Genomic DNA, 24206 nt, shown 5'->3' with positions numbered 1-24206 from the left:
AGCTGTTGGAAGCTTGAGGAAAGCAAGCTTTACCAATAAAAGAAGTATAAATGCCAGAGCTGCTGTGTATATGGTAGAAAAATGTATCAAAAAACTCAGCTATGTGAATATGCTAAAGTGAATATACCCGTGAGAGTCCAGAAAAGCCATTCACTATCTTCTTTGTAAAGTCTTTGAAGACACCCCTAAAGCATTAAGAATGTGCTGATGACTGAGATTGAACAGCATTGAGAAGCTCAGAGGTGACTTGTTCTCTGTAGGCAAATGTTGATGGTATATGATGCTAATACAAAATTGAGATCCCTGATAGGAATGAGAATGTCAAGATCTCAACATAATAGAATCTAGATGTCAGTGCTTAGTTGTCACAAGCATGGTTGGGCAGAGTTATCTTAATGAGCAGCTAGTGAAAATGCACCCAGGGCTATAGACAAACAGAGAGCTCTAAATATGGACAATAAAACATAGCATCCTACAGGGAAAAGTAAGTGGACAGTCAACAAGGGAATTATCCTGTCTACACTATTAGAAAATCAGATGGATGATCAGGAGGCCGAATATGGTCACATATTTCTTTTGAATTATGCTATTCTTTGTCCAATTGCTGCACCTAAGGTAATTTTCATACTTTGAACTCTTTGACTGAAGGGGAGATTGAGTCACTCGAAGGAACCCAGCAACACCATTCCAAGTGTATATGGTAATGATTCTCCAAATTCTTTGTTTAAAGCATCTATATCCCCTTATTTGAATAACCATTTTCTAGGAAAAGCAAACTTGTGAAACATTTTGAGGACTATGATACACAGCATCTAAGTTGACCTTAATACCTGATATTCTACAGAATTTTCAAGCCCTTATATTATTAGAGTTGGACATATAGGTGCCAGGTAATAAATGGAATTGTGGCCTATGACAGGCTCACATTGGGTCTACCGATCCATAGATCCACCCTGTTGTCATTTATCTTGTCTCCAGTTGTGTAATTGGAATGGACATATTTGCTAGTTGTCAGAACCTCCATATTGATTTCTTGATATTTCGAGGTAGAGCTATCCTAGTGAGAAGGCCAAATTGAAGCCTCTGACACTTCCACACTTTGAGCTGAGATTTATTGAACATAATATTATATCCCAAGGGAAATAGAGATTAATGCCACCCTTAAAACCTTAAAAGATGTGCTGGTGGTAGTCCATATCATATTTCATTTATTGACAATGTTGTCTCCTGATGAAACCAGAGGGAACCTAGAGGAAGACAATGGACTATGACAAACTCATCCAAGTAGTGCCCTCGTTGCAGCTTTTACCAGATCGTCTGTTTTTGCTAGAGTAGGATAACATGGCCTAGGTACATACTGTGTGTCCGTTAATAACTGTTAATGTGTTTCTTTTCATTTCTGTTAGGAAAGAAGATTACAAATAATTTGCATTCACTTGAGATGGACAGTAGCATATATTTGCCCTAAAGCTAAATTAACTCTCACACTCTTTCATAACATTCTGTTGAACATGTTATTGGTCCACTATACCAAAGAGATCATGTTTATCAGTCCAGATAAACAAGAATTGGCAAGTACATTGAATATCTTGATAAGACATTGCATAATCCAGAGAATTGTAATAAGCCTATGAAGATTCAGGGGCCCACAGTATTAGTAAAATTTTACAGGTTCTGTTGTATGTGCCTTGCCAGTTATCCTCTCCAAAGTAAAGCACCAGTTATTGCATCTCACAATTCCTACCTTCAAAGGAAACACAGTTCCTGCTAAGTCTTTTTGGGTTCCACAGCACACTCCACACTTGGAAATACCATTTCAATCCATTTATCAGGTAATTCAGAAGGCTTCAACTATCAACTTCAACTATGTTTCAGAGTAGGAAAGGGTTCTCTAGTTTGCCTATGCTGTGATGTAAGTGACCCTGGGGCTTGAGTCATATAACCTATCAGTGCTGGAAAAAATGTATGGTTTACAACAATACTAATAGAATTATAAACTAAATTTATAGGATTATTGGTAAGACCATGCTTTCTAAAGTCAAGAATAATGCCCCTTTCATAAAATAGCTCCTAGTGTACTACTGGGCATTGGTAGAGATGAAGTATCTGAATATGGAATATCAAATGACCATGTGGTCTGAACCACCAATCACACATTGAGCTTTGTCACATCTACCAACATCCAGCCATAAAATAGGTCAGATGATAGAATATGGCATTGGGAAATTCAGGATAAGGTATGGCCAGGATCCAAGGACCCAAGTAAGTTGTACAAGAAGGTGCCCAGATCCTCATGGTATCTATCAATGTTTTGCCAGTTCCTTTTTCTCAGGTCTTATCTGCCCACAGAGTGGGTTACTTAGAAGTTGATGGTGAAGAAAAAACGCTAGACTTTTTTATGATGGGCCACTCAGTATATGTATGCAAGCCAAAAACTGGATTGCTGCTTCAGTACTGCCCCTCTCTGGGTTGTTCCTGAGAGAACAAAGGAACATCTTTCCAATGGGCAGAACTTTGGTTTAGGTAGTGTCCCTCGTAACCTGCTTTGAATGGAAAGAGGTGTGTTCAGGTATGCTGATGAATCTATGGGAGTGCATATTATTAAAGACCAAAAAGTATCCACCACAGAAGCACAAAAGGATGAAGCAGAATAGCACAAACAGTTGATAACAACCAACTTCTGTCACTGGCTTCTCATAAATAGCACAACAGGCTCATGAACAGAATTGCCATAATGGTAGGGATGGAGGTTATGCATAAGCTTGAACCATGAGTCCTCGTCCATGAAAGTTGATCTATCTACTGCCATTATTGAATATCTAACCAGGAAGCAACAGAGACCAACACTTGACACAGGAAAAGTGCTATCCTTCAAAATTCAAACCTATCCCTTGGTAGCAAGTTGGTTATATTAGTTAGACCTATTTTACCCTTGATGTGACTACATCATTTGGACTGGATTTGACATGTATTCTGGGTATGGATGTTTATGCTGATGTCAGCAACAGCCCTACCCAAGGGCCTTTAGAATGTTTTATTCTTAACACAGGATCCCATCTAACTACTCATGGGATGAAAAGCACATGTTGCATAAGTGAAGATAGAGCATTGAAAACATTGTCATGGGATTCTCTGGTCATATATTCTCTATCACCTAAAAATTCCAATTTACTAGATTGATAGAATGGCCTTTGGAGGAGGCAACTGAGTCTCAGAGAGATAATGGCTGGTAAGCAAGGGGTCCTATTCTCCAAGATAAAGTGTGCATTCTAAATCAATGACTATTGTTATATAATGTGCTTTTTTAAAAAATATGGAATACATAGGTTTAAAATCAAAGAGTGACCCACTTACTACTATCACATTCAATGATGCACTTGGGGAATCTCTGTTTCTCTTCCTGAAACTCTGAGCTCCACCAGTTTAGAAGTCCTAGTTCTCAGAAGAGGAAAAGCTTCTATTAAGTGACACAGCAAGAGCCCCATCAATCTTCAAGCCATTGCTGCTACTCATTTACTTTAGGCTTTCTGTGTTAGGAAAAACAGATAAGAGGAATCACCTTTCTGGAGGGAGTTAACTGGTCCATATGACCAGCTGGAGGTAGGACTGTTGTTACACAGTGAGAGAGTATATAATATGTTGATACCCAGATAACCCACCGAATGATTTCTTGGTATTCTCTTGAGAAATTTTGGTGGTAAACAGATAAGTGCATCAGTAATGACTTGAGAAGAACGTAGTGACCTGAGGCTCAAAATCCTCAGTGACAAAGATCTGGTGACCTCATTAAGTAACCTACTTATGCCAAAGAATTTACTAGACCAGGATGGGAGCACTTTAGAATGGTAATAGTAGAAAGAGATGAGGAATATCATCTCACCACAGTTGCTTTTGACAGTTTTCCCGGGACTAACCAGCATCTTGAAATAGGTTTTCCCAGATAGAGTGAATTATCATATCTAGAAAATGTATCTAAGCAGATGCTATGGTGTACCAGCCAGACCCCTTCCTCAGTACTGAAGGACTCATTCCTCCAGCTGCTGAGAGTTTAAGCAGCTGATGGCTATCAGCTAAATCCTTCTTTAGAAATTGCCCTAAACCAAACAGAGCTATCCCTCCTGAGGTCATGCACCCTAGGTGGGAATAGCACACAGTCAAGGGCTGGTTGATGAGGAGGAGATGGGGCCTAAGTCTTAGTTGCCTTGCCTTAGGGCAGGACAGCTCTGAGGAGATATTACAGCTCCATCACTTCTCTAGAGGTACAGAGATTTTTGTTGCAACTGTGCTGTAGCTCAGCTCTCCTCCTTGACAATCCTAAGTCGTTCACTCTGAGTGTTGATCAAGAAGGTACTTCCCAATACACGGGTACCTCTATCTTAGAAACTCTTTTCCACGAAACCTGACCTAAACAAATACACATATTCAGTAATACTGTGTAGAGTTTATATTAAATGTATATACTGTTTTAAGTGATGTATATGTATGTATATAAAACTACATATAAATGTACATGTGTGTATAAACCCACACAACACACAGAAAATGTATTTTTAGGCATGCCATTATTTGACTTTTCTAGAAGATATCTTGTTTTTGTCATGTCTGTTTTTTAGTCTAAAAAATATCATTTAGGAGTTTTGTGAAATAGAAATTCCTAAACATGGGTGAATCCAACAGATAGTTCTGCCAATACAATATTCAGTAAGCCATTGTCACAGGATTAGATTCTCAGAAGGCCAGTGACCCAAAACTTACAGAGATCAGAGAAGAGCATGTTTAAATGTTTGTTCGCGTTTGGTCTATTCCTGACTGAGCCCATTGACACCACCACCTAACAAAGAAAGAACTGGGTATATGTCAATAAATGGATATTGTAAAGTACAATAATAGCTATTTGGAATCCAAGGAGAATCATCATTGTTACATTGATTACCATCCAATTCTGTTTTCTTCCTAAACTTGCTGGCTTCAGAATTTTGTTTTTACAACATAATACAGCTCATGTCTTCTGAAAATGAGACTATGACTAAAAGAAACTATGTTTTGAGTAAGAAAAAAAATAGTTTACAATCAACTCACAATACCTTTTTTTTTTTTTTTCAAGTCTCTAAGACTGAATTCACCAAATCAATCTTCTTTAGGATTTGATTTGTATGTGAAGGACTAATCACCAAATAAGTGAATGTTTTGTATATTTAAAAGGCCTTTAAAAGTTTCATGATAATGATGCTGGTATCCCTAAGTTCACTGATTATTAAAACCACATAACATACATCCCTGCACAGCTAATAGAATGAATTGAAACTGAAATTTCCTTAAACTTTACCAAAAAAGCAGCAGTTGGTCCGTAAATTTATACTACTATAATTAGAGGCCTTTGAGGTCGCTGTGAAAAGATTCTAATGTTGGGGGGAAAAAACTCAGAATGTTGCAAAACTAGAAATTTAAGTAGGGCTGTCAAGCAATTCACATTTGGAAAAACCTTTTTTAAAACTGGGAAAATTTGGGATTCTGTTCTTTGATTCCTTAGGGCAGCTATTACTTCACTACTTTTGTTGGCTTTTATTATTTTAATGCATCATGAAGAATCTTTTCTAAAGAACAGTGCCTTTTAAATATTCAGGGTAGCATGTGCTCACACACCACTATTCTTATATTTATATAATATTGTAGCTTCTCTTCAGTGTTCACATGAAAGTATTGTCATGTAAAAAATCACTAGCCTGAACAAATGACAAAATAACACTTTTATCTATTTAAAATGAGAGTTGAGTGCATTATGAATTGGTGGATAAAGGTAAGGAAACAATGTAAAATAAATGGAAGTCTAAATGAAACTCCAATAATGATGAGTAATAATAATAGCTAACTTTTATCGAGCATTTACTATGTGCTTAAGGCTTTAAGGACTAGCTCATTTAATTCTCTAACAGCCCTAATAGTGTGGTACCATTATTATTCTCATTTATTGATGAGGAAATCTAAGAGCACAAAGTAATCTTTGAATTACCAAGAGCACTAAGTAATCTTTCAGTTAGAAAGCCAAAAGGGACAAAGCTCGATGAAATTAATATTTAAACACAGCAAATGTTTGCCTCATATTTAGTAAGTACATACTAGGTTAATAGTTGCACATGGAACCAAGAGCTTGTTATTGTTGTTATTGATTTATTTTCCCCATTTTTTTTGTTGAAGTATAATTAACATATTAGTTTCATGTATATATGATTGTATATTTGTCCATATTGCAAAATGATCACCACATAAGTTCAGTTAACATCTATCACCATGCATAGGTACAGATGTTTTGTTTTGCTTTTTTCCTGAGATGACAACTTTTAAGATCTATTCTCTTAGCAACTTACAAATATACAACGCAGTTGTTTTAAAGCAAGTTCATTTTTTAATCTCTTCTTCTTTTAATGAAAGAAACTGGAATGTGGTAAATCAGGAGTTGGCAATCTTTGGCAGACTATGGCCCATGAGCCAAATCTGGCTGAGGCATTTGCATTTGTAAATAGTTTTACTGGGACTCCGCAACATTCATCATCCACTCGTTTACTTAACTGTCTTTGTTTTCACACTACAATAGTAGGATAAGGTAGTAGAGAGAAAAACTCTATGAACCCAAGTTCATACAAAGCCCAAGATTGTATTGTTTGTCTTTTTCCCCCCAGAAAAGTTTACTAAATATTGTGGTATATATCCCTTCTTTAGAATACATGTAAGATGGCAAAAATTTAGTCCCCATCACCTGTAGTAGGAACATTAATGCTTTTAACACAACCTTTTATCACATTTCAAATTAGCAAATATAATCTGGGAAATAAAATCTGAGATGAAGGAAAAACTTAACCCAGTGAAAGATTATATTTTCTTAATATAAGAATAATGATTTTTAAACATAATTCTTGATTGCTTTGAATATATTAGTTATAAATGTTTGGAAAAGAAGTGTATTCAGGGAAAGAGTCTATTGAGCTGTTTGGTATTTATTTCCCTGTCACTTTGTTTCATTGTTTTGGCTAATCTCTTGAATTTAAAGGTCTTGGATTCCGATCTCTCTCATGGAGCTCTGTTGGAAATATGCAGTCATTTGCACTATCTCAGCAGGCATAGCTCTTAGAAAGTAGCTATTGAATTCTCTGCCTATCATTGGAACTTTCTCTAAATGAGTTCAATAAACTAAATTTAAAAAAAGTGAGTCTAATGATAAGCAATAAAATCCCTTATGAAAATGCACCTTTGGTCAGATTTTATATGTTTAATACCTATAAAAGCTGTGTAACTCATAACAGTGTCATTTGGTTGTTTTTATTTATTTATTTATTTTTTTTAGATTTGGATGACCCAGTAGTAACTGTTCATCAAAGTATAGGTGAAGCTAAAGAACAATTTTACTATGAAAGAACAGTGTTCCTCCGGTGTGTTGCCAATTCCAATCCACCTGTTCGGTATAGCTGGAGACGTGGCCAGGAGGTATTACTCCAAGGATCTGATAAAGGAGTTGAGATTTACGAACCCTTCTTTACCCAGGTAGGAATTAAGGTATTTACACCCCATTCTGCTAAAATATATTCCTAATTCAGAGAGCATGCAATGTTATGTCTACTTGAAGAGTCTTTCCAAACTGACCTTTGACTGAAAGATAATTCAAACAATAAAAGGCAATTTGTTAATTTTTTATATGGTAATTAAATTTAAAATGTTAACATTTGAAAAAAAATTAAGTTAATGTATCCTAATTTGTATTTCTTTATAAATAGGTTCACTAGGTTTTCACTGAAGTACATAATTTTACATTTGCTGACTGCTTTGTTTTTTGTGGGAAATATTTCTTTTTTTTTTAATATTTCTTAAAGGGAGTGATTTTCATTTTCTTATTTGCAGTGGCAAATATATTTTAAAAGAATGAAGAAATCTACTTGAAATTCATTTAACTTTGATTTTAGGGAAAAGTCTTCCATTTCTTTTGTTCATTTTGGGTTTTAACTTAGTTTAAAAATAGATCCTAATCATGTAAAAACTAAAATATCTAATGAGTCATTAACTTATTTAATTAAAAAATTGAGTTAATTTTACAGGGAGTGAATGTGATATGAAATATTCTTTTATAATATGTATCGAGTAGAGAATCAGTAATTCTCGAGGAAGACACTGAAATTTGTAAGAATATTTGAATGCCGTTATATTATAAAGCTTTTCTGGTGACTAGAAAGGAATACAAACCTAATTGACAAAGTAAAATATTTTTAATAAAAATGTCTATGGAAAATACTCAAAATATCTGTGACCATGAAAAATAATTTTAAAAAGATATAGGCAATAAGATAAACAAGGATTTGACCACATTATCTGGAGCTTTGAGATTCTATGTGATTGTAACTAGGATAATATACAACTAAATTTTATATATTATGAATATGCTACTTTGAAATATTAAGGATAAATATGTTTCACTTCTCAGCTCTGTAATAATAAAAGGTCATCCTGAATTTGTAAATTTCTCAGCATCTAATTTTTCACCATTAAATATATTTCCTTATATAATAAGCCATTTACTTGTAATGTCTGAGTCCAGACCTCTATGATTAATATAATTGCCAATGTTTAGATATTAACTGTAAAAGAATACATGATTATATAAAAACATCTGAACACATCATATATATTATTATATTGCTATTTGAAGTTATAGAATAGCTGGGACTTGCCAAGATATAAATATCTGAAAATCATTGTTGCACGTGTGTTACTACTGAGACTACCATGACACAGCCTGTTTCGATCTGACCCTCTCCTGACTCAGGACATTACAGTATCAATAGCCTTCTGTCAACAAAGAGGATCAGGTTTTCCCCATACATTCTATGTACTATTATAATACATCCTTCAGTTTTTATTAATATCATTTATTTTCTTAGAAAATTAACAAAATATTTGTTACCAGTATTTAGTTGCTTGGGTGCATATAAGCTTTTGAAATCAGATAAATTATCACCTACCATTTGTTTTCCTATTGTCAGTGTTTTTTTAGAATATGTATGTTGTTTTTTAAAAAGTTCTTATTTTAATTTCAGTTAGTTAACATATGATGTAATATTAGTTTCAGGTGTACAATATAGTAATTTGATACTTCCATACATCACCTGGTGCTTATCACAAGTGCACTTCTTAATGCCCATCACTTTTTAACCCACTTCCCCAATTACCTCCCTTTGGTAACCATCTGTTTGTTCTCTGTAATTAAGAGTCTGTTTCTTGGTTTTTCTGTTTTTTTTGTTTTGTTTTTTTTTTTTTTTACCTATTGCTTGTTTAATTTCTTAAGTTCCACATATGAATGAAATCATATAGTATTTGTTTTATTCTGACTGACCTATTTCACTTAGCATACTCTGTAGCTCCACCCATGTCCTTGCAAATGGGAAGATTTCATGCTTTTTATAACTAAATAATATTCCATTGTCTTCTTCATCCACTCGTCAGTTGATGGACAGTTGAGCTGCTTCTGTATCTTGGCTCTTGTAAATAATGCTGCTATAAACAAAGGGCATACATATCCATTTGAATTAGTGTTCTTATATTTGGGGAAATACCCAGTAGTGTGATTGCTGTGTCATAAATTAGTTCTATTGTTGATTTTCTGAGGAACCTCCATACTGTTTTCTACCATAGATGCACCAGTTTACATTTTCACCAACAGTGCATAATCTCCAACACCTGTTGTTTCTTGTGTTTTTGAATTTAGCCATTCTGATGGATGAGAGATATGGTTTTGATTTGCATTTCCCTGATGACATATGATAATGAGTATCTTTTCACATGTCCCTTGGCCATCTGTTTGTCTTCTTTGGAGAAATATCTGTTTATGTTTAATTGGATTACTTGGTTTTGGGGTGTTGAGTTTTATAAATTCTTTATGTATCTGGGTACTAACCCTTTATCAGATGTGTCATTTGCAATTCTTTTCTAATTCTGTAGGTTGCCTAAAATGTGTATGTTGTTAAAACTTAGAAAACAATTTTTCCTTTAGAATCTTGTGAAACGTGGTAGTTTTACAGATACTGAGGTAACACTGTATAGCCATTTATTACCTGTAGGAGGGTCTGATCTCTTAGGCATATGTACACATGTGCCCTGTCCAAATTTTGGGGGGAGGGAATTATACTTTCAAAAAGATTAGGTGGGGAGGGGCAAGATGGTGGAGGAATAGGGTCCCCAAGTGACTCGGCCCCACCAACTTACCTAGATTACTTTCAAATCATCCTGAAAACCTACGAATTGGACCTGAGATTTAATGAAGAGAACAGCTAGAATGCTACAGAGAGAAGGGTTTGTGCTTCTAACAAGGTAGGAAGGCTGAAACAAATAAAAAAGACTCAAGGGGGTGGGGGGACCTGCGAGGAACCGGGCTAAGGGGGATGGTGAGAACCTCGGGGACAGGAAAGCCCAGCCCTGGAGAAGCGGTAACTTTAAAAATCCGCGCCAGATTCTTCCCAGATTGAAGGGCGTTCAGCAGGGAACTCGGGCAGGGTCCCAGGAGGGACAGTGGAGCCTCCAGGTTCCCGGGGTCACTAACAGAGGAGGTGACCCCAGAGGAGAGTGTACCTCACACCACGGGCGGAGCTCAATAAAGGGCTGGAGCCGCCTGGCGGGGCCTCGGGGAGAAGCCTGTGGGTCAGGTGGGGGCTCCGGCGGAGGGGGCTGCGCCCTGCTGCCTTCTGGAGCCACGCCCGGGGAGCGCAATTCCAGCGGTGAAGGCCCCAGAGCCCAGGGCGCTGGGGGACACAGCCCAGGAGCCTGCACTCCCCCCGGGACAGGAGGAGGTGGGGAGGGCACAAGACAGTGGGGACGCTCCTGCCGCCCGGCGCTCCGACTGTGCAGATCAGGACCCCCGCTGCCCTAGGAGCATCCAGATCTGTGCGGACTGGGAGCTGCGGTAGTTACTGCGGGAGCTGACTCCAGGGCTGGAGACCTGGCCGCCGCCAGTGGGGTTGTTCCTCCCGGTGTCACTCTGTGCCTGGGAGGGGCGGGGCCTCAGGGAACAGGGGCCTAACATGATAAACAGCTCCCACTGAGCCGTGCACCTGGCAGGGGGCGGGGCAGCTCCCCTAGGTGCACACACCTGAGAGCACAGCAGGCCCCTCCCCAGAAGACCAGCTGGAAGGACAGGGGGACAGCAAGTTCTTGACAGAGCAGCGCTGGAAAGCTCGAGGGGAAGTTGAGGGATTTATAGTATACAGAACCAGAGGGTACCCCTCCTTTTTTTTTTCTTCTGTACAACTCGTTTTTATATCAGACTATAAATTTCCATTTTTTTCTCTTTTCCCACCTTAACTACAATGTTTTAGCACCTGTTAATTTTTAAGTTTCTTCCTTTTTGACTTTCATATTTCTACAATACAGGTCCTAGATGTATTTTCCACTTCTAGATTCTTCAACGTACTCAACTTAATTTTGAGAGATATACAAGATATGTTTTTTTTGTTTTGTTTTGTGTTTTTTGTTTCCTCTGCCTCATTTTGTTCTACAATGATGGAAGTTAATACCTTCTAAAACATGACCAGCATGCACCCAGAACCAACTGGTATACTGTGCTGGTTCATTCTGTGAGATCCCAAATTCCCATTCTGTCCCCCTCTTTTATCTCATTTATGTTTTGGTGGTCGACGTTGGGGCCCTCTACAAGTATTTTGGCTTTATATAAATTTGGGACTATGTATCTTCTAATATACAGAACTTAATATACTGAGAAACAAGATGATCAGCCTCTAGGACCCCTCAGGTAGACTACATTCTCCCTCCACTACAACTTCTTCATCTCTACCATCTTCCAGTCACCCTTCCCCCTTTTTCTCCTTTTTTTCTTTTTTCTTTTTCTCTTCTTCTTTAGGATCCTTAGTCTTTTATTTTTTACTACTTTGTTTTAAAATTTGTTTTTCACTTTAGTGGTCCTTTTGTTTTATTTCGTTCTGATCTTTGTTTTCAACTTCTGGTCTCTGACCTTGGCACAATCATCTAGGGTGAAATTTACCTAGATCGTGGTTTATATTCTTGACACTGCCCACTCATACAGCCACTTTGCACTGAGAAAAATGACTAGAAAGAAGACCTCACCACAAAAGAAAGAATCAGAAACAGTACTCTCTGCCATAGAATTACAGAATTTGGATTACAATTCGACATCTGAAAGCCAATTCAGAAGCACAATTATAAAGCTACTCGTGGCTCTGGAAAAAAGCATAAAGTATTCAAGAGACTTTATGCCTGCAGAATTTAGATCTAATCAGGCCGAAATTAAAAATCAATTAAATGAGATGCAATCCAAACTGGAGGTCCTAACGGTGAGGGTTAATGAAATAGAAGAGTGAGTGACATAGAAGACAAGTTGATGGCAAGGAATGAAGCTGAGGAAAAAAAAGAGAAAAACAATTAAAAGACCATGAGGAAAGGTTAAGGGAAATAAATGACAGCCTCAGAAAGGAAAAATCTGCTAATAATTGGGGTTCCAGAGGGTGCTAAGAGGGCCAGAGGGCCCGAAAGCATATTTGAACAAATCATAGCTGAGAACTTCCATAATTTGGGGAGGGAAACAGGCATTCATATCCAAGAGATAGAGAGGTTCCCTCCCCTAAAAAAAAAAAAATGTTCAAAACCTCAACATTTATAGTGAAACTTGCAAATTCCAAAGATAAAGAGAAGATCCTTAAAGCAGCAAGAGACAAGAGATGCCTAACTTATATGGGGAGGAATATTAGATTAACAGCAGACCTCTCCACAGAGCCCTGGCAGGCCAGAAAGGGCTGGCAGGATATATTCAGGGTCCTAAATGAGAAGAACCTGCAGCCAAGAATACTTTATCCAGCAAGGATCTCATTCAGAATAGAAGGAGAGATAAAGAACTTCCAAGATAGGCAGAAACTGAAAGAATATGTGACCACCAAACCAGCTCGGCAAGAAATAATAAGGGGAACTCTGTAAAAAAAGAGGAAGCCCAAAGTAATAATCCACAAAAACAGGGACTGAAGAGGTATTATGATGACACTAAATTATTATCTTTCAATAGTTACTCTGAACGTGAATGGGCTTAATGATCCCATCAAAAGACGCAGAGTTTCAGACTAGATAAAAGAGCAAGACCCATCTATTTGCTGTCGACAAGAGACTCATTTTAGACCTTAGGACACCAGAAACCTGAAAATAAAAGGTTGGAGAACCATTTACCATTCAAATGGTCCTCAAAAGAAAGCAGGGGTAGCCATCCTCATATCAGATGAATTAAAGTTTATCCCAAAGACGTAGTAAGAGATGAAGAGGGATGCTATATCATACTTAAAGAATATACCCAACAAGAGGACCTAACAATCATGAATATTTATGCCCCCAATGTGGGAGCTGCCAAGTATATCAATCAATTAATAACCAAAGTAAAGACATACTTAGATAGTAATGCACTAATACTGGGAGACTTCAACACTGCGCTTTCTGCAAATGACAGATTTTCTAAGCACAACATCTCCAAAGAAACAAGAGCTTTAAATGATACACTGGACCAGATGGATTTCACAGATATTTACAGAGCTTTACATCCAAACACAACTGAATACACATTATTCTCAAGTGCACATGGAACTTTCTCCAGAATAGACCACATTCAGGTCTCAACCAATACCGAAAGATTGAGATTTCCCCCATGCATATTTTCAGACCATAATGTTTTGAAACTTGAACTCAATCACAAGAAGAAATTTGGAAGATACTCAAACACATGGAGGTTAAGGAGGATCCTGCTAAAGATGAAAGGGTCAACCAGGAAATTAGAGAAGAATTAAAAAGACTCTTGGAAACTAATGAAAATGAAGATAGAACCATTCAAAATCTTTGGGATACAGCAAAAGCAGTACTAAGAAGGAAATACTTGGCAATACAAGCATCCATCAAAAAATTGGAAAAAAAAGTCAAATACAGAAGCTAACCTTGCACCTAAAGGAGCTGGAGAAAGAACAGCAAGTAAAACCTACACCAAGCAGAAGAAGAGAGATAATAAAGATTTGGGCAGAACTCAATGAAATAGAGACCAGAAGAACTGTGGAACAGATCAACAAAACCAGGGGTTGGTTCTTTGAAAGAATTAATAAGATAGATAAGCCATTAGCCAGCCTTATTCAAAACAAAAGAGAAAAGACTCTAATTAATAAAATCATGAATGAAAAAGTAGAGAACACCACCAATACCAAGGAAATACAAACGATTTTAAAAACATATTATGAGCAGCTATACACCAATAAATTAGGCTATCTAGAAGAAATGGATGCATTTCTGGAAAACCACAAATTACCAAAACTGGAACAGGAACAAATAGAAAACCTGAACAGGCCAGTAACCAGGGAGGAAATGGAAGCAGCCATCAAAAACCTCCCAAGACAGAAAAGTCCAGGGCTAGATGGCTTCCCAGGAGAATTCTATCAAACATTTAAAGAAGAAACCATACCTATTCTACTAAAGCTGTTCGGAAAGATAGAAAGGGATGGAATACTTCTAAATTCGTTCTATGAGACCAGCATCACCTTAATTCCAAAACCAGACAAAGACCCCACCAAAAAGGAGAATTGTAGACCAATATCCTTGATGAACACTGATGCAAAAATTCTCAACAAGATACTAGCCAAAGGGATCTAACATTACATTAAGAAGATTATTCACCATGACCAAGTGGGATTCATCCCCGGGATGCAAGGCTGGTTCAACACTTGTAAAGCCATCAACGTGATAGATCATATCAACAAAAGAAAAAACAAGAACCATAGGATCGTCTCAATAGATGTAGAGAAAGCATTTGACAAGATACAGCATCCATTCCTTATCAAACATCTGCAGACTGTAGGGATAGAGGGAACATTCCTCAGCATCTTAAAAGCCATCAATGAAAAGCCCACAGGAATATCATTCTCAATGGGGAAACACTGGGAGCCTTTCCCCTAATGTCCACTCTCACCACTGCTATCCAACATAGTACAGAAGTCCTAGCCTCAGCAATCAGGCAAAAAAAAGGGAAAAAAAGGCATTCAAACTTGCAAAGAAGAAGTCAAACTCTCCCTCTTTGCAGATGACATGATACTATATATACATAAGCCAAAGAATCCACCCCAAGACTGCTAGAACTTATACAGCAATTCAGCAGTGTGGCAGAATACAAAATCAATGCCCAGAAATCAATGGCATTTCTATACACTAACAATGAGACTGAAGAAAGAGAAGTTAAGGAGTCAATCCCATTTACAATGGCACCCAAAAGCATAAGATACCTAGGAATAAACCTTACCAAAGAAGTAAAGGATATATACCCTAAAAACTACAGAAAACTTCTGAAAGAAATTGAGGAAGACACAAAGAAATGGAAAAATATTCCATTCTCATGGATTGGAAGAATTAATATTGTGAAAATGTCAATGCTACCCAGGGCAATTTACACATTTTTTAAATTTATTTTTAAGTTTCTTTTTTTTTAAGATTTTATTTATTCATAGAGACACACAGAGAGAGAAAGGCAGAGACACAGGCAGAGGGAGAAGCAGGCTCCATGCAGAGAGCCCAACGTGGGACTCGATCCAGGGTCTCCAGGATCACGCCCTGGGCTGCAGGCGGTGCTAAACCGCTGCGCCACTGGGGCTGCCCCAATTTACACATTTAATGCAATCCCTATCAAAATACCATCTTCAGAGAGATGGAACAAATTATCTTAAGATTTGTGTGGAATCATAAAAGACCCCGAATAGCCAGGGGAATATTGAAAAAGAAAACCAGAGCTGGGGCATCACAATGCCAGATTTCAAATTGTACTCCAAAGCTGTGATCATCAAGACAGTGTGGTACTGGCACAAAACCAGACACATAGATCAATGGAACAGAATAGAGAATCCAGAAGTGGGCCCTCAACTCTATGGTCAACTAATATTTGACAAAGCAGGAAAGATTATCCACGGGGAAAAGGACAGTCTCTTCAATAAATGGTGCTGGGAAAATTGGACATCTACATGCTGAAGAATGAAACTAGACCATTCTCTTATACCAGACACAAAAATAAACTCAAACTGGATGAAAGATCTAAATGTGAGACAAGAATGCATCAAAATCCTAGAGGAGAAGACAGGCAACACCCTTTTGAACTTGGCCACAGCAACTTCTTGCAAGATACATTTATGAAGGCAAGGGAAAAAAAAGCAAAAATGAATTATTGGGACTTAATCAAGATAAAAAGCTTCTGCACAGCAAAAGAAACAGTCAACAAACTAAAAGGCAACTTACAGAATGGGAGAAGATATTTGCAAATGACCTATCAGATAAAGGGCTAGTATCCAAGTTCTATAAAGAACTTACTAATCTCAACAGGAAAGAAACAAACAATGCAATCATGGAATGGGCAAAAGACATGAACAAAAATTTCATCAAAGAAGACATAGACATGGCCAACACACATATGAGAAAATGCTCCGCATCACTTGCCATCAGGGAAAGACAAATCAAAACCACAATGAGATACCACCTCATGCCAGTGAAAATGGTGAAAATTAACAAGATGGGAAACAACAAATGTTGGAGAGGATGTGGAGAAAGGGGAACCCTCTTGCACTGTTAGTTGGAATATGAACTGGTACAGCCACTCTGGAAAACTGTGTGGAGGTTCCTCAAAGAGTTAAAAATAGACCTGCCCTACGATCCAGCAATTGCACTGTTGGGGATTTACCCCAAAGATACAGATGCAGTGAAACGCCAGAACACATGCACCCCAATGTTTCTATCAGCAATGGCCACAGTAGCCAAACTGTGGAAGGAGCCTCGGTGTCCATCAAAAGATGAATGGATAAAGAAGATGTGGTCTATGTATACAATGGAATATTACTCATCCATTAGAACGATGAATACCCACCATTTGCTTCGACGTGGATGGAACTGGAGGGTATTATGCTGAGTGAAGTGAGTCAATCGGAGAAGGACAAACATTATACGGTCTCATTCATTTGGGGAATATAAAAAATAGTGAAAGGGAATAAAGGGGAAAGGAGAGAAAATGGGAAATATCAGTGAGGGAGACAGAACATGAGAGACTCCTAACTCTGGGAAATGGACAAGGTGGTAGAGGAAGGGGAGGTGGGCAGGGGGATGGGGTGACTGGGTGACAGGCACTGAGGGAGGCACTTGACGGGATGAGCACTGGGTATTATACTATATGTTGGCATATAGAACTCCAATAAAAAATCTACAAAAGAAGATTATTAGGAATTTGTTTATTAAGCCAGCACTGTGAAACTTTTCATTTATTCTTTTGAATCTATTTCATTTTTATGTTAACTGTTCAAAAAAAAACATCTTATGAGAACTTTCAAACTAATAGCTATTGATTCTGCCTTATAAAAGTAACTTTGTTTTCTTTTCCTTCTTTTTCTTCACCTCTTCTTTTATGAGGTAACAACACCTTTTTAATTTGAACATTTCCTTACTGATACTTCCTTGTATATGAATATCAGCTTTTACTGTGCTATATAATGCAGGCTTTCTCTGGTGGATGTCCTCCTGACTCTGCAGCTTAGACCATCTGAATCAGTTCTCTTAAAAAATATTTAAGAAACAGACTTTTCTTGCAAATTCTGTCTTCTGGATTCACCTGCTGTAGTTGATAATGGCCAATAACATGCAATTTAGCTCCTTTTTGAAGATGTCTTTCCTGCTTTTGGTTACTTGACAGTGTTGCTTATCTCTCCTTCTGAAATAGCTATTATGTATTTGTATCTGTCCTAAAAATTCATGTTACAGCAAGGAATGCTTCAATAATTCTATGCTATGTACGTACTCGATTTGTTAATATCAAATGTGTTCTGTAGGCCAAACTGATACGAAATTTCAAGTAGCAGCACATGGAAAATTTAGTTCTTACAGCCATAGAGAAGCTTTTTCATAGATTAAATATTATCAGTGGTTGTACCTCATATCACAGGTGATATACTGCACATATGCCTGGTATACACAAGTCCAACTATATCATAAAACTTTCATTATCTCTCCATGGAATTTTGGAATATTGGAATAACTGGCTGCCATGCTTTATAACCCCAAACAGGTGATTGATTATTTAAAAATGTAAATCTGGGACACCTTGGTGTCTCAGTTGTTTAAGCTTCTGACTCCTGATTTCTGCTCAGGTCATGATCTCAGGGTCATTAGATGGAGTCCCGCACTGGGCTCTGCACTGGGCATGGAGCCTGCTTGGGATTCTTTCTCACTCCTCTCTCCCTGTCTGTTTGCCACCCCCCACCCAAAACCTCATGCAGGCACACACAGGTGCTCTCTCTCTCTCAAAAAATAAACAAACAAAAATGTAAATATAATCTTTTTTTTTTTTTTTTGCTTTAATTCTTCCAGTGGCTTTCAAATACTTAGAATCAATCCAAATAATGTATTTTGACCTAGATCATGTTTGACTTTGTTCTGCTTCACTCTCACTTATTTAATCTATACTTCACTCACTCTTCTGGTCACATGATCCCTAGAAGCCAACCTTGTCTATGCCTAGGATCTTGATGTTATTAATTCTCCCTCATATTTACTTAGGTAATATGGCAGGGACTTCTTAACACTGAAGACTTACCACCTCAGAAACACTTCCCTGACAGATCTCTCAAGTAATATCCCTTCCCTTCCACAGTTACACTTTGCCAAAACTCAGTTTTATTTTATTTTTCCCATAGCACTGAATCCATCAGATTATCTCATTTGTGTGTTTGGGCATAAACTCACTAATTATAGAGACTGTGTCTTTTCTAGAGCTCAAACAGTGCCTGACACATGGAAGATTCTCAATAAAAATGTGTTAAAATTGAGCCAGTACTTCCATGGAGACATCTGGATTTCTGGCTATGGTACAAAAAAATAGTATAAAAAATATGTTACACAAAAATTTTTAAAGTCCAAGTTATTAGTAACTCCTGAGTCACTCTATAATTCCATCCTTCTTTATCCCCTAAAGAAGGCTTAGTGAAATGGGAAAGAGAATGGTGTTCTAAGTGGATGCATGTTGCTGTATGTAGTTTCCAAACTGTAATGATTTTCTAGTTACAGCTTTTAATTGATTTCTAGTCTAATTTCACTATGTCAGAAAGCATACTCTGAACAATTTTAACCTCCAGAAATTCGTTGAGACTTTCATTATGGTAAGCCTGTGATCTATTTTCATAAGTGATCAATGTGCACCATAAGAATATGCACTTCACATTTGTTTTGTTTCAAATAGGCTACATTTGTTAATTGTGGTGTTCAGATTTCCTTTGTATTTTCTGATTTTTGTGTCTGCTGTTTTAAAAACTATTTAAAGAAGTTAGTGTCTACTAATATGGCTGTAGATTTGTCTTGTCTTTATTTTTATCAATTCTTGCTTTATATATTCTGAGGTATATTATTAGTACTTACAGATATATAATTATTATAACTTCCTGATAATTATCAAAATATATTATCTTCTGGATATTATGTCTTCCTAGTAGATTATCATTAAGAACGTCCATTTTTACTTCTAAAATTGCTTCTTGCTTTAAGCCTGTTTTGTCTGTCATTTATTTAACTGCACAATTTTTTTACTGTCATTTATTTAACTGCACAATTTTTTTACAGTTTTTATTTAAATCCCAGTTAACATACAGTGTAATATTTGTTTCAGGTGTACAATAAAGTGATTCAGCACTTCCATAAAATACCTGGTACTCATCACAAGTGCACTCTTTAATCCCCATTGCCTAGTTAACTCATCCTCCACCCACCTCCCCTCTGGTAATCATCAGTTTGTTCTCTATGGTTAAGGGTCTGTTTCTTGGTTTGCCTCTCTTTTGGTTAGTATTTGGTTTATTTGGAGGGTCGAGGGAAAATGGTAAATATTCACTTCTTTTTTTAAAAAGATTTTTATTTATTTAATAGAGAGAGAGAGAGAGAGAGAGAGAGAGAGAGAGAGAATGCACAAGTGGGGAGGAAGAGCAGGAGATAGAGAAGCAGACTCCCCATTCAGAAGAGAGCCCAAAAAGGGGCTCAATCCCAGGACCCTGGGATCATGACCTGAGAGCCCAAGTCTCAGCCACCCAAGTGCCTTCTCTCCTTTTTTATTTTTCTTTAAAATGTTTATTTATTTATTTGAGACAGAGAGAGTTTTAGTTTCAAATTTACATCTTTATAATATGTCACTTGCAATCAGTATATAGGTTTCGTTGTTTTAATCCAATGGGACAAACCTTAGTTTTTAGTATATTTAATTCTTTTTTGTCTACATGACCCACCTATTTTATTTTACTTGTCTCTTTTCTTGCCTTCTTTTGGATTTATCAAATATTTTTAATTATTCCATTTATTCCTCTAAGGGTTTTAAATTGTCTTAGTATCTTTTATTGGTTCCCTTAAGAATTACACCTTGCATCTTTGATTATTACTTCATCCCTTACTTAATGATGATAGAAACTTAGAATATTTTAAGAATATTTACTCTTTTGGGGATCCCTGGGTGGCGCAGTGGTTTAATGCCTGCCTTTGGCCCAGAGCATGATCCTGGAGTCCTGGGATCAAGTCCCACGTCAGGCTCCCTCATGGAGCCTGCCTCTCCCTCTGCCTGTGTCTCTGCCTCTCTCTCTCTCTGTGTCTCTCTCATGAATAAATAAGTAAAATATTTTTAAAAAAGAATATTTACTCTTTTTGTATTTTATGTTATTTTTGTCTAGTATTTTAATTATATTTTAAAATCAACAACATATTATTTTGTTCTTTGGAACAGTCATTATTCACTTATATTTACCAACTTTTCTCTCCATTTTTAGTTAATTTTTCTTTACAGTGTGAGGGAATGCTTGAAGTTCATTTTATGCAGATAGATATACATGTGTTTTACCACCATTTATTAAAAAGATCATTCATCACTGAATTTCTTTGACATTTAAATTGAAAATCAATTGACCCTGTATATTAGGGTCTATTTCTGAACTATTTATTTTGTTCCATTGATTTATATGTCTGCCTTTATGCCAATACCACAGTGTCTTAATTATTGTGGCTTTATAATAAATCTTGAAATCAGAAAGAATAAATCTCCCAACTATGTCCATTTTTTTCAAAACTGATTTTGATGTCTTAGCCTTATATTTCCACTTAAATTTTAGGATTACTTTGTCAATTCCTTCCAAAAGTCTAATAAGATTTTGAATAAAGTTGTTTTGAATCTGTAGATGAGTTCAAGGAGATTGCTTTGAACCGAGGATGATGGATATTGGCAATGTATTATAATAAAGCAAAGAAAAACTTGATCCTCCTCGTTTTTATTTTAGTGCTTTATCATGTGTAATATTGCTTTATGAACAATCTGAGAGCATATTTAAAATTTTTCAGTTAATTTTATTTAGTCATCAACTTGTGAGATACAATTTTTGAGTCTCTTTGTGCATATGTATATTTACCCTAAGTGTATAGGAAGCTGGCCATTTACTTGAGAAATTCTGAAGAGTTTCTTATAAAGAAATTACATCTCATGGGCCAGGCAGCCAGGTGTAGATAGCCACCTGGAAGACCCAGGGTTTCTTTTTTAATGGGCATAATCGGTTTACTTTTGTGCAGGAAACACAAATTCAAATGTTCACTGAGACTAATCTGGTAACATATATGTGTAAATCTTGTAATATGAAAATAAGAATTGATGAAGCTTGCTGTGCATGCCCACATCTTAGAAACCAATACAGTGCCTGTTGTTGCCAGAGATCTGTATTTGGCCCTCTGGGCTGCCATTTTGGAGTTCTGTTTAAGTACACATTTTCTCCAAAAGGGATGCAGTTAGTACTTATGATAATATTACTACATAACTTCAAATATAGACAGCTAAAGAATGGACAGAGTTTCTCTAAAAGTTCTGTTGAATGACAAATTTAGAATTAATAGATTGATAATTTCAGGGCTAGAATTTTTATAATACAGATGAACATGATGCAGGGCCTTCCCCCCCCCCCCTCCGAATCTTCTTGATGGCAAACAACATCCTCTTTTTAGCTTCTTACCACCTTGGAAATTTGGAAGGACTGTGAATTATGGTTGGCAGTAGAAAGCAGCAAAATGAACTTAGCTTGTGACCTTTATTTTCACAATGATAAAATGTAATTTCTATGTAGGTTCTAATTTACAGTGTTACCATATGTAGTTGTTTTTCTCTACATTGGAAGATAAAGTCACATGTTTCTAAGTAACTATCCAGAATTATGTTACTGAATTAAAGGCATTAATTGCTTAGTCTACATATCAAATTTGCTCTAGATTTAAAATTAATTTTGTGTTGTATCCTTGAAATAGTTCCCAAATAAAGAATTTGGTGTTTGTAATGAGATAGGAATAGTATTTAATTTTCTTTTGCTTATTCTGCCAGTTTTTATATGTATTTATGTAAATTATAAAATTCCTAGCTGTTATTGATTTCTTGGTTGGTTGTTTCCTATCAACTACCATGTGTACTTTATGTTGGAAAAAACTTTCCATATTAGCACCATTTGTATTGTAGTACTTTAGTAATATTTTAAATTATTTCCATAGATCCTGTGGCCTGTGGCTTCAAAATGTAAATAAGATCAGGTTAAAATAACTTAGATCCACTATGTGTAAGATATGGAAAACTCTCTGCCAGAGATATAGAAGTTACTAGGCATGGCTCCTCCTCTGCTAACTTTGTTGATTTGTATGGGGGGGACTTAAAGTGAATAATCATTATGATACAAAGTAAAAATCATTGTCAACATAGAGGCACAGAGTAATGCCACTGAGAGACCACTCAAGGTGGAAAACAATAGTACATAAAATAGTGCAGAAGGAAGACAATATCTCTTAAGATAGGCTGTGTGTCTCTGGTTGGCTGGAACAACAATTGGTATAGATGGTAAACAGTGGACTGTAAAGCTGGGGCAGTATACTGGGACTATGTTATAGAATGATTCGCATTACAGATCATAGTGTGCTTATTTTTTAACATTAGAAAGTTAATTTTTAACATTAGAAAGTTAATTTTTTAAGGATACTATGTTTTGCTCTCCAATAATAATGTCTTGATTTTATTAAATAGAATTTTCCCATTCATATTAAGTTAATTACATCCATTTGAATCAAATATTTATTTGATCATTCTGTTGAGTGAGAAAATCTTATTTATACTTTTTTATATAGCTCATGTTTCTGAGGTGAAATTGGCCTGAGTTTCTAAGTCTGAGAGAATTTATAAGAATCTAATGTAATACAGGGCACCTGGGCACCTCAATCAGTTAAGTGTCTGCCTTCTGCTCAGGATGTGATCCCAGGTTCCTGGGATGGAGTTCCAGATCTGGCTGCTTGCCTAGCAGGAAGTCTGCTTTTTCCTCTACCCCCCACCCCTGTTCTCTCTCTCTCTCAAATAAGTAAAATCTTTTAAAAAAGAATATAATGTATAAGTTTAAGAGGAATAACTATGCATTTATACTTCCACTCAATATTGAAGATGTAAGCTAACATACAGTGTCAGTTTATAAGTTCGTAATAAATTAGCTGCTAGAGATAGAAAAATTATTGTGAACTAAAAGGTTTTAATTTTTTACTGATAGCTGAAAATAAATATTTGAAAAGTTCTAAGTTCTTTTATAAGGAAATTAGAACTCGTGCTTGAGGCTGTGGGTAGTATTTCACTATACAATGTCAACATTGGTAAGGGCCACAGACTAATGCATAAAATGCCTTCTCTTTTTTATTTTATTTATAAAAAGTAGATTTAAAAGCTTAAATATAGGTGTTGCAAATAATTTGGTCAATATTAAAGAAATATTTACTTAAATATTACAAACTACACACATTTTTGCTATTTTTCTAGAACTTTCATAAAGATATTCATGACATCATCTTGTGTATTGTAATTACACCATCTAATTATAAGACTGAACATATTTACATCAATTACATAATTAGTTATAATTAGGCTAATTAGACTAATTATATAATTAGACAATAATCAACTGAAAATTCCTTTTTACAAATCATGGAAATTCACATGCAAAAAACCTTCTATCATTACAGAATATTAAATGTATATGAGCAAAAGAATAAAATTAATGTTATGTGATTAAACCAGTTAAAAGTAGTCAAGTCTAAATAATTATAAATGTATACATTCAAATATATATATA

At 36.3% G+C, this 24206-nt stretch overlaps 1 protein-coding gene across 3 annotated transcripts in view; it reads left to right on the top strand.

Moving 5' to 3' along the window:
* Window positions 1-24206, top strand: part of MDGA2 (MAM domain containing glycosylphosphatidylinositol anchor 2) — a 768370-nt gene that overhangs the window by 471367 nt on the left and 272797 nt on the right. For 2 of the 3 annotated variants that reach the window (XM_026000757.2, XM_072761490.1), the window contains exon 4: window positions 7340-7536. The exons of the other annotated variant lie outside the window; for it this stretch is intronic. In XM_026000757.2, the coding sequence (XP_025856542.1) occupies window positions 7340-7536 (197 nt within the window). The remainder of the gene's footprint in view (window positions 1-7339; window positions 7537-24206) is intronic. 3 annotated transcript variants of the gene reach the window in all.

Source organism: Vulpes vulpes, chromosome 6 (genome assembly GCF_048418805.1).
Source record: "Vulpes vulpes isolate BD-2025 chromosome 6, VulVul3, whole genome shotgun sequence".
NCBI lineage: Eukaryota > Metazoa > Chordata > Mammalia > Carnivora > Canidae > Vulpes > Vulpes vulpes.
This window is presented reverse-complemented; position numbering and strand designations above follow the sequence as displayed.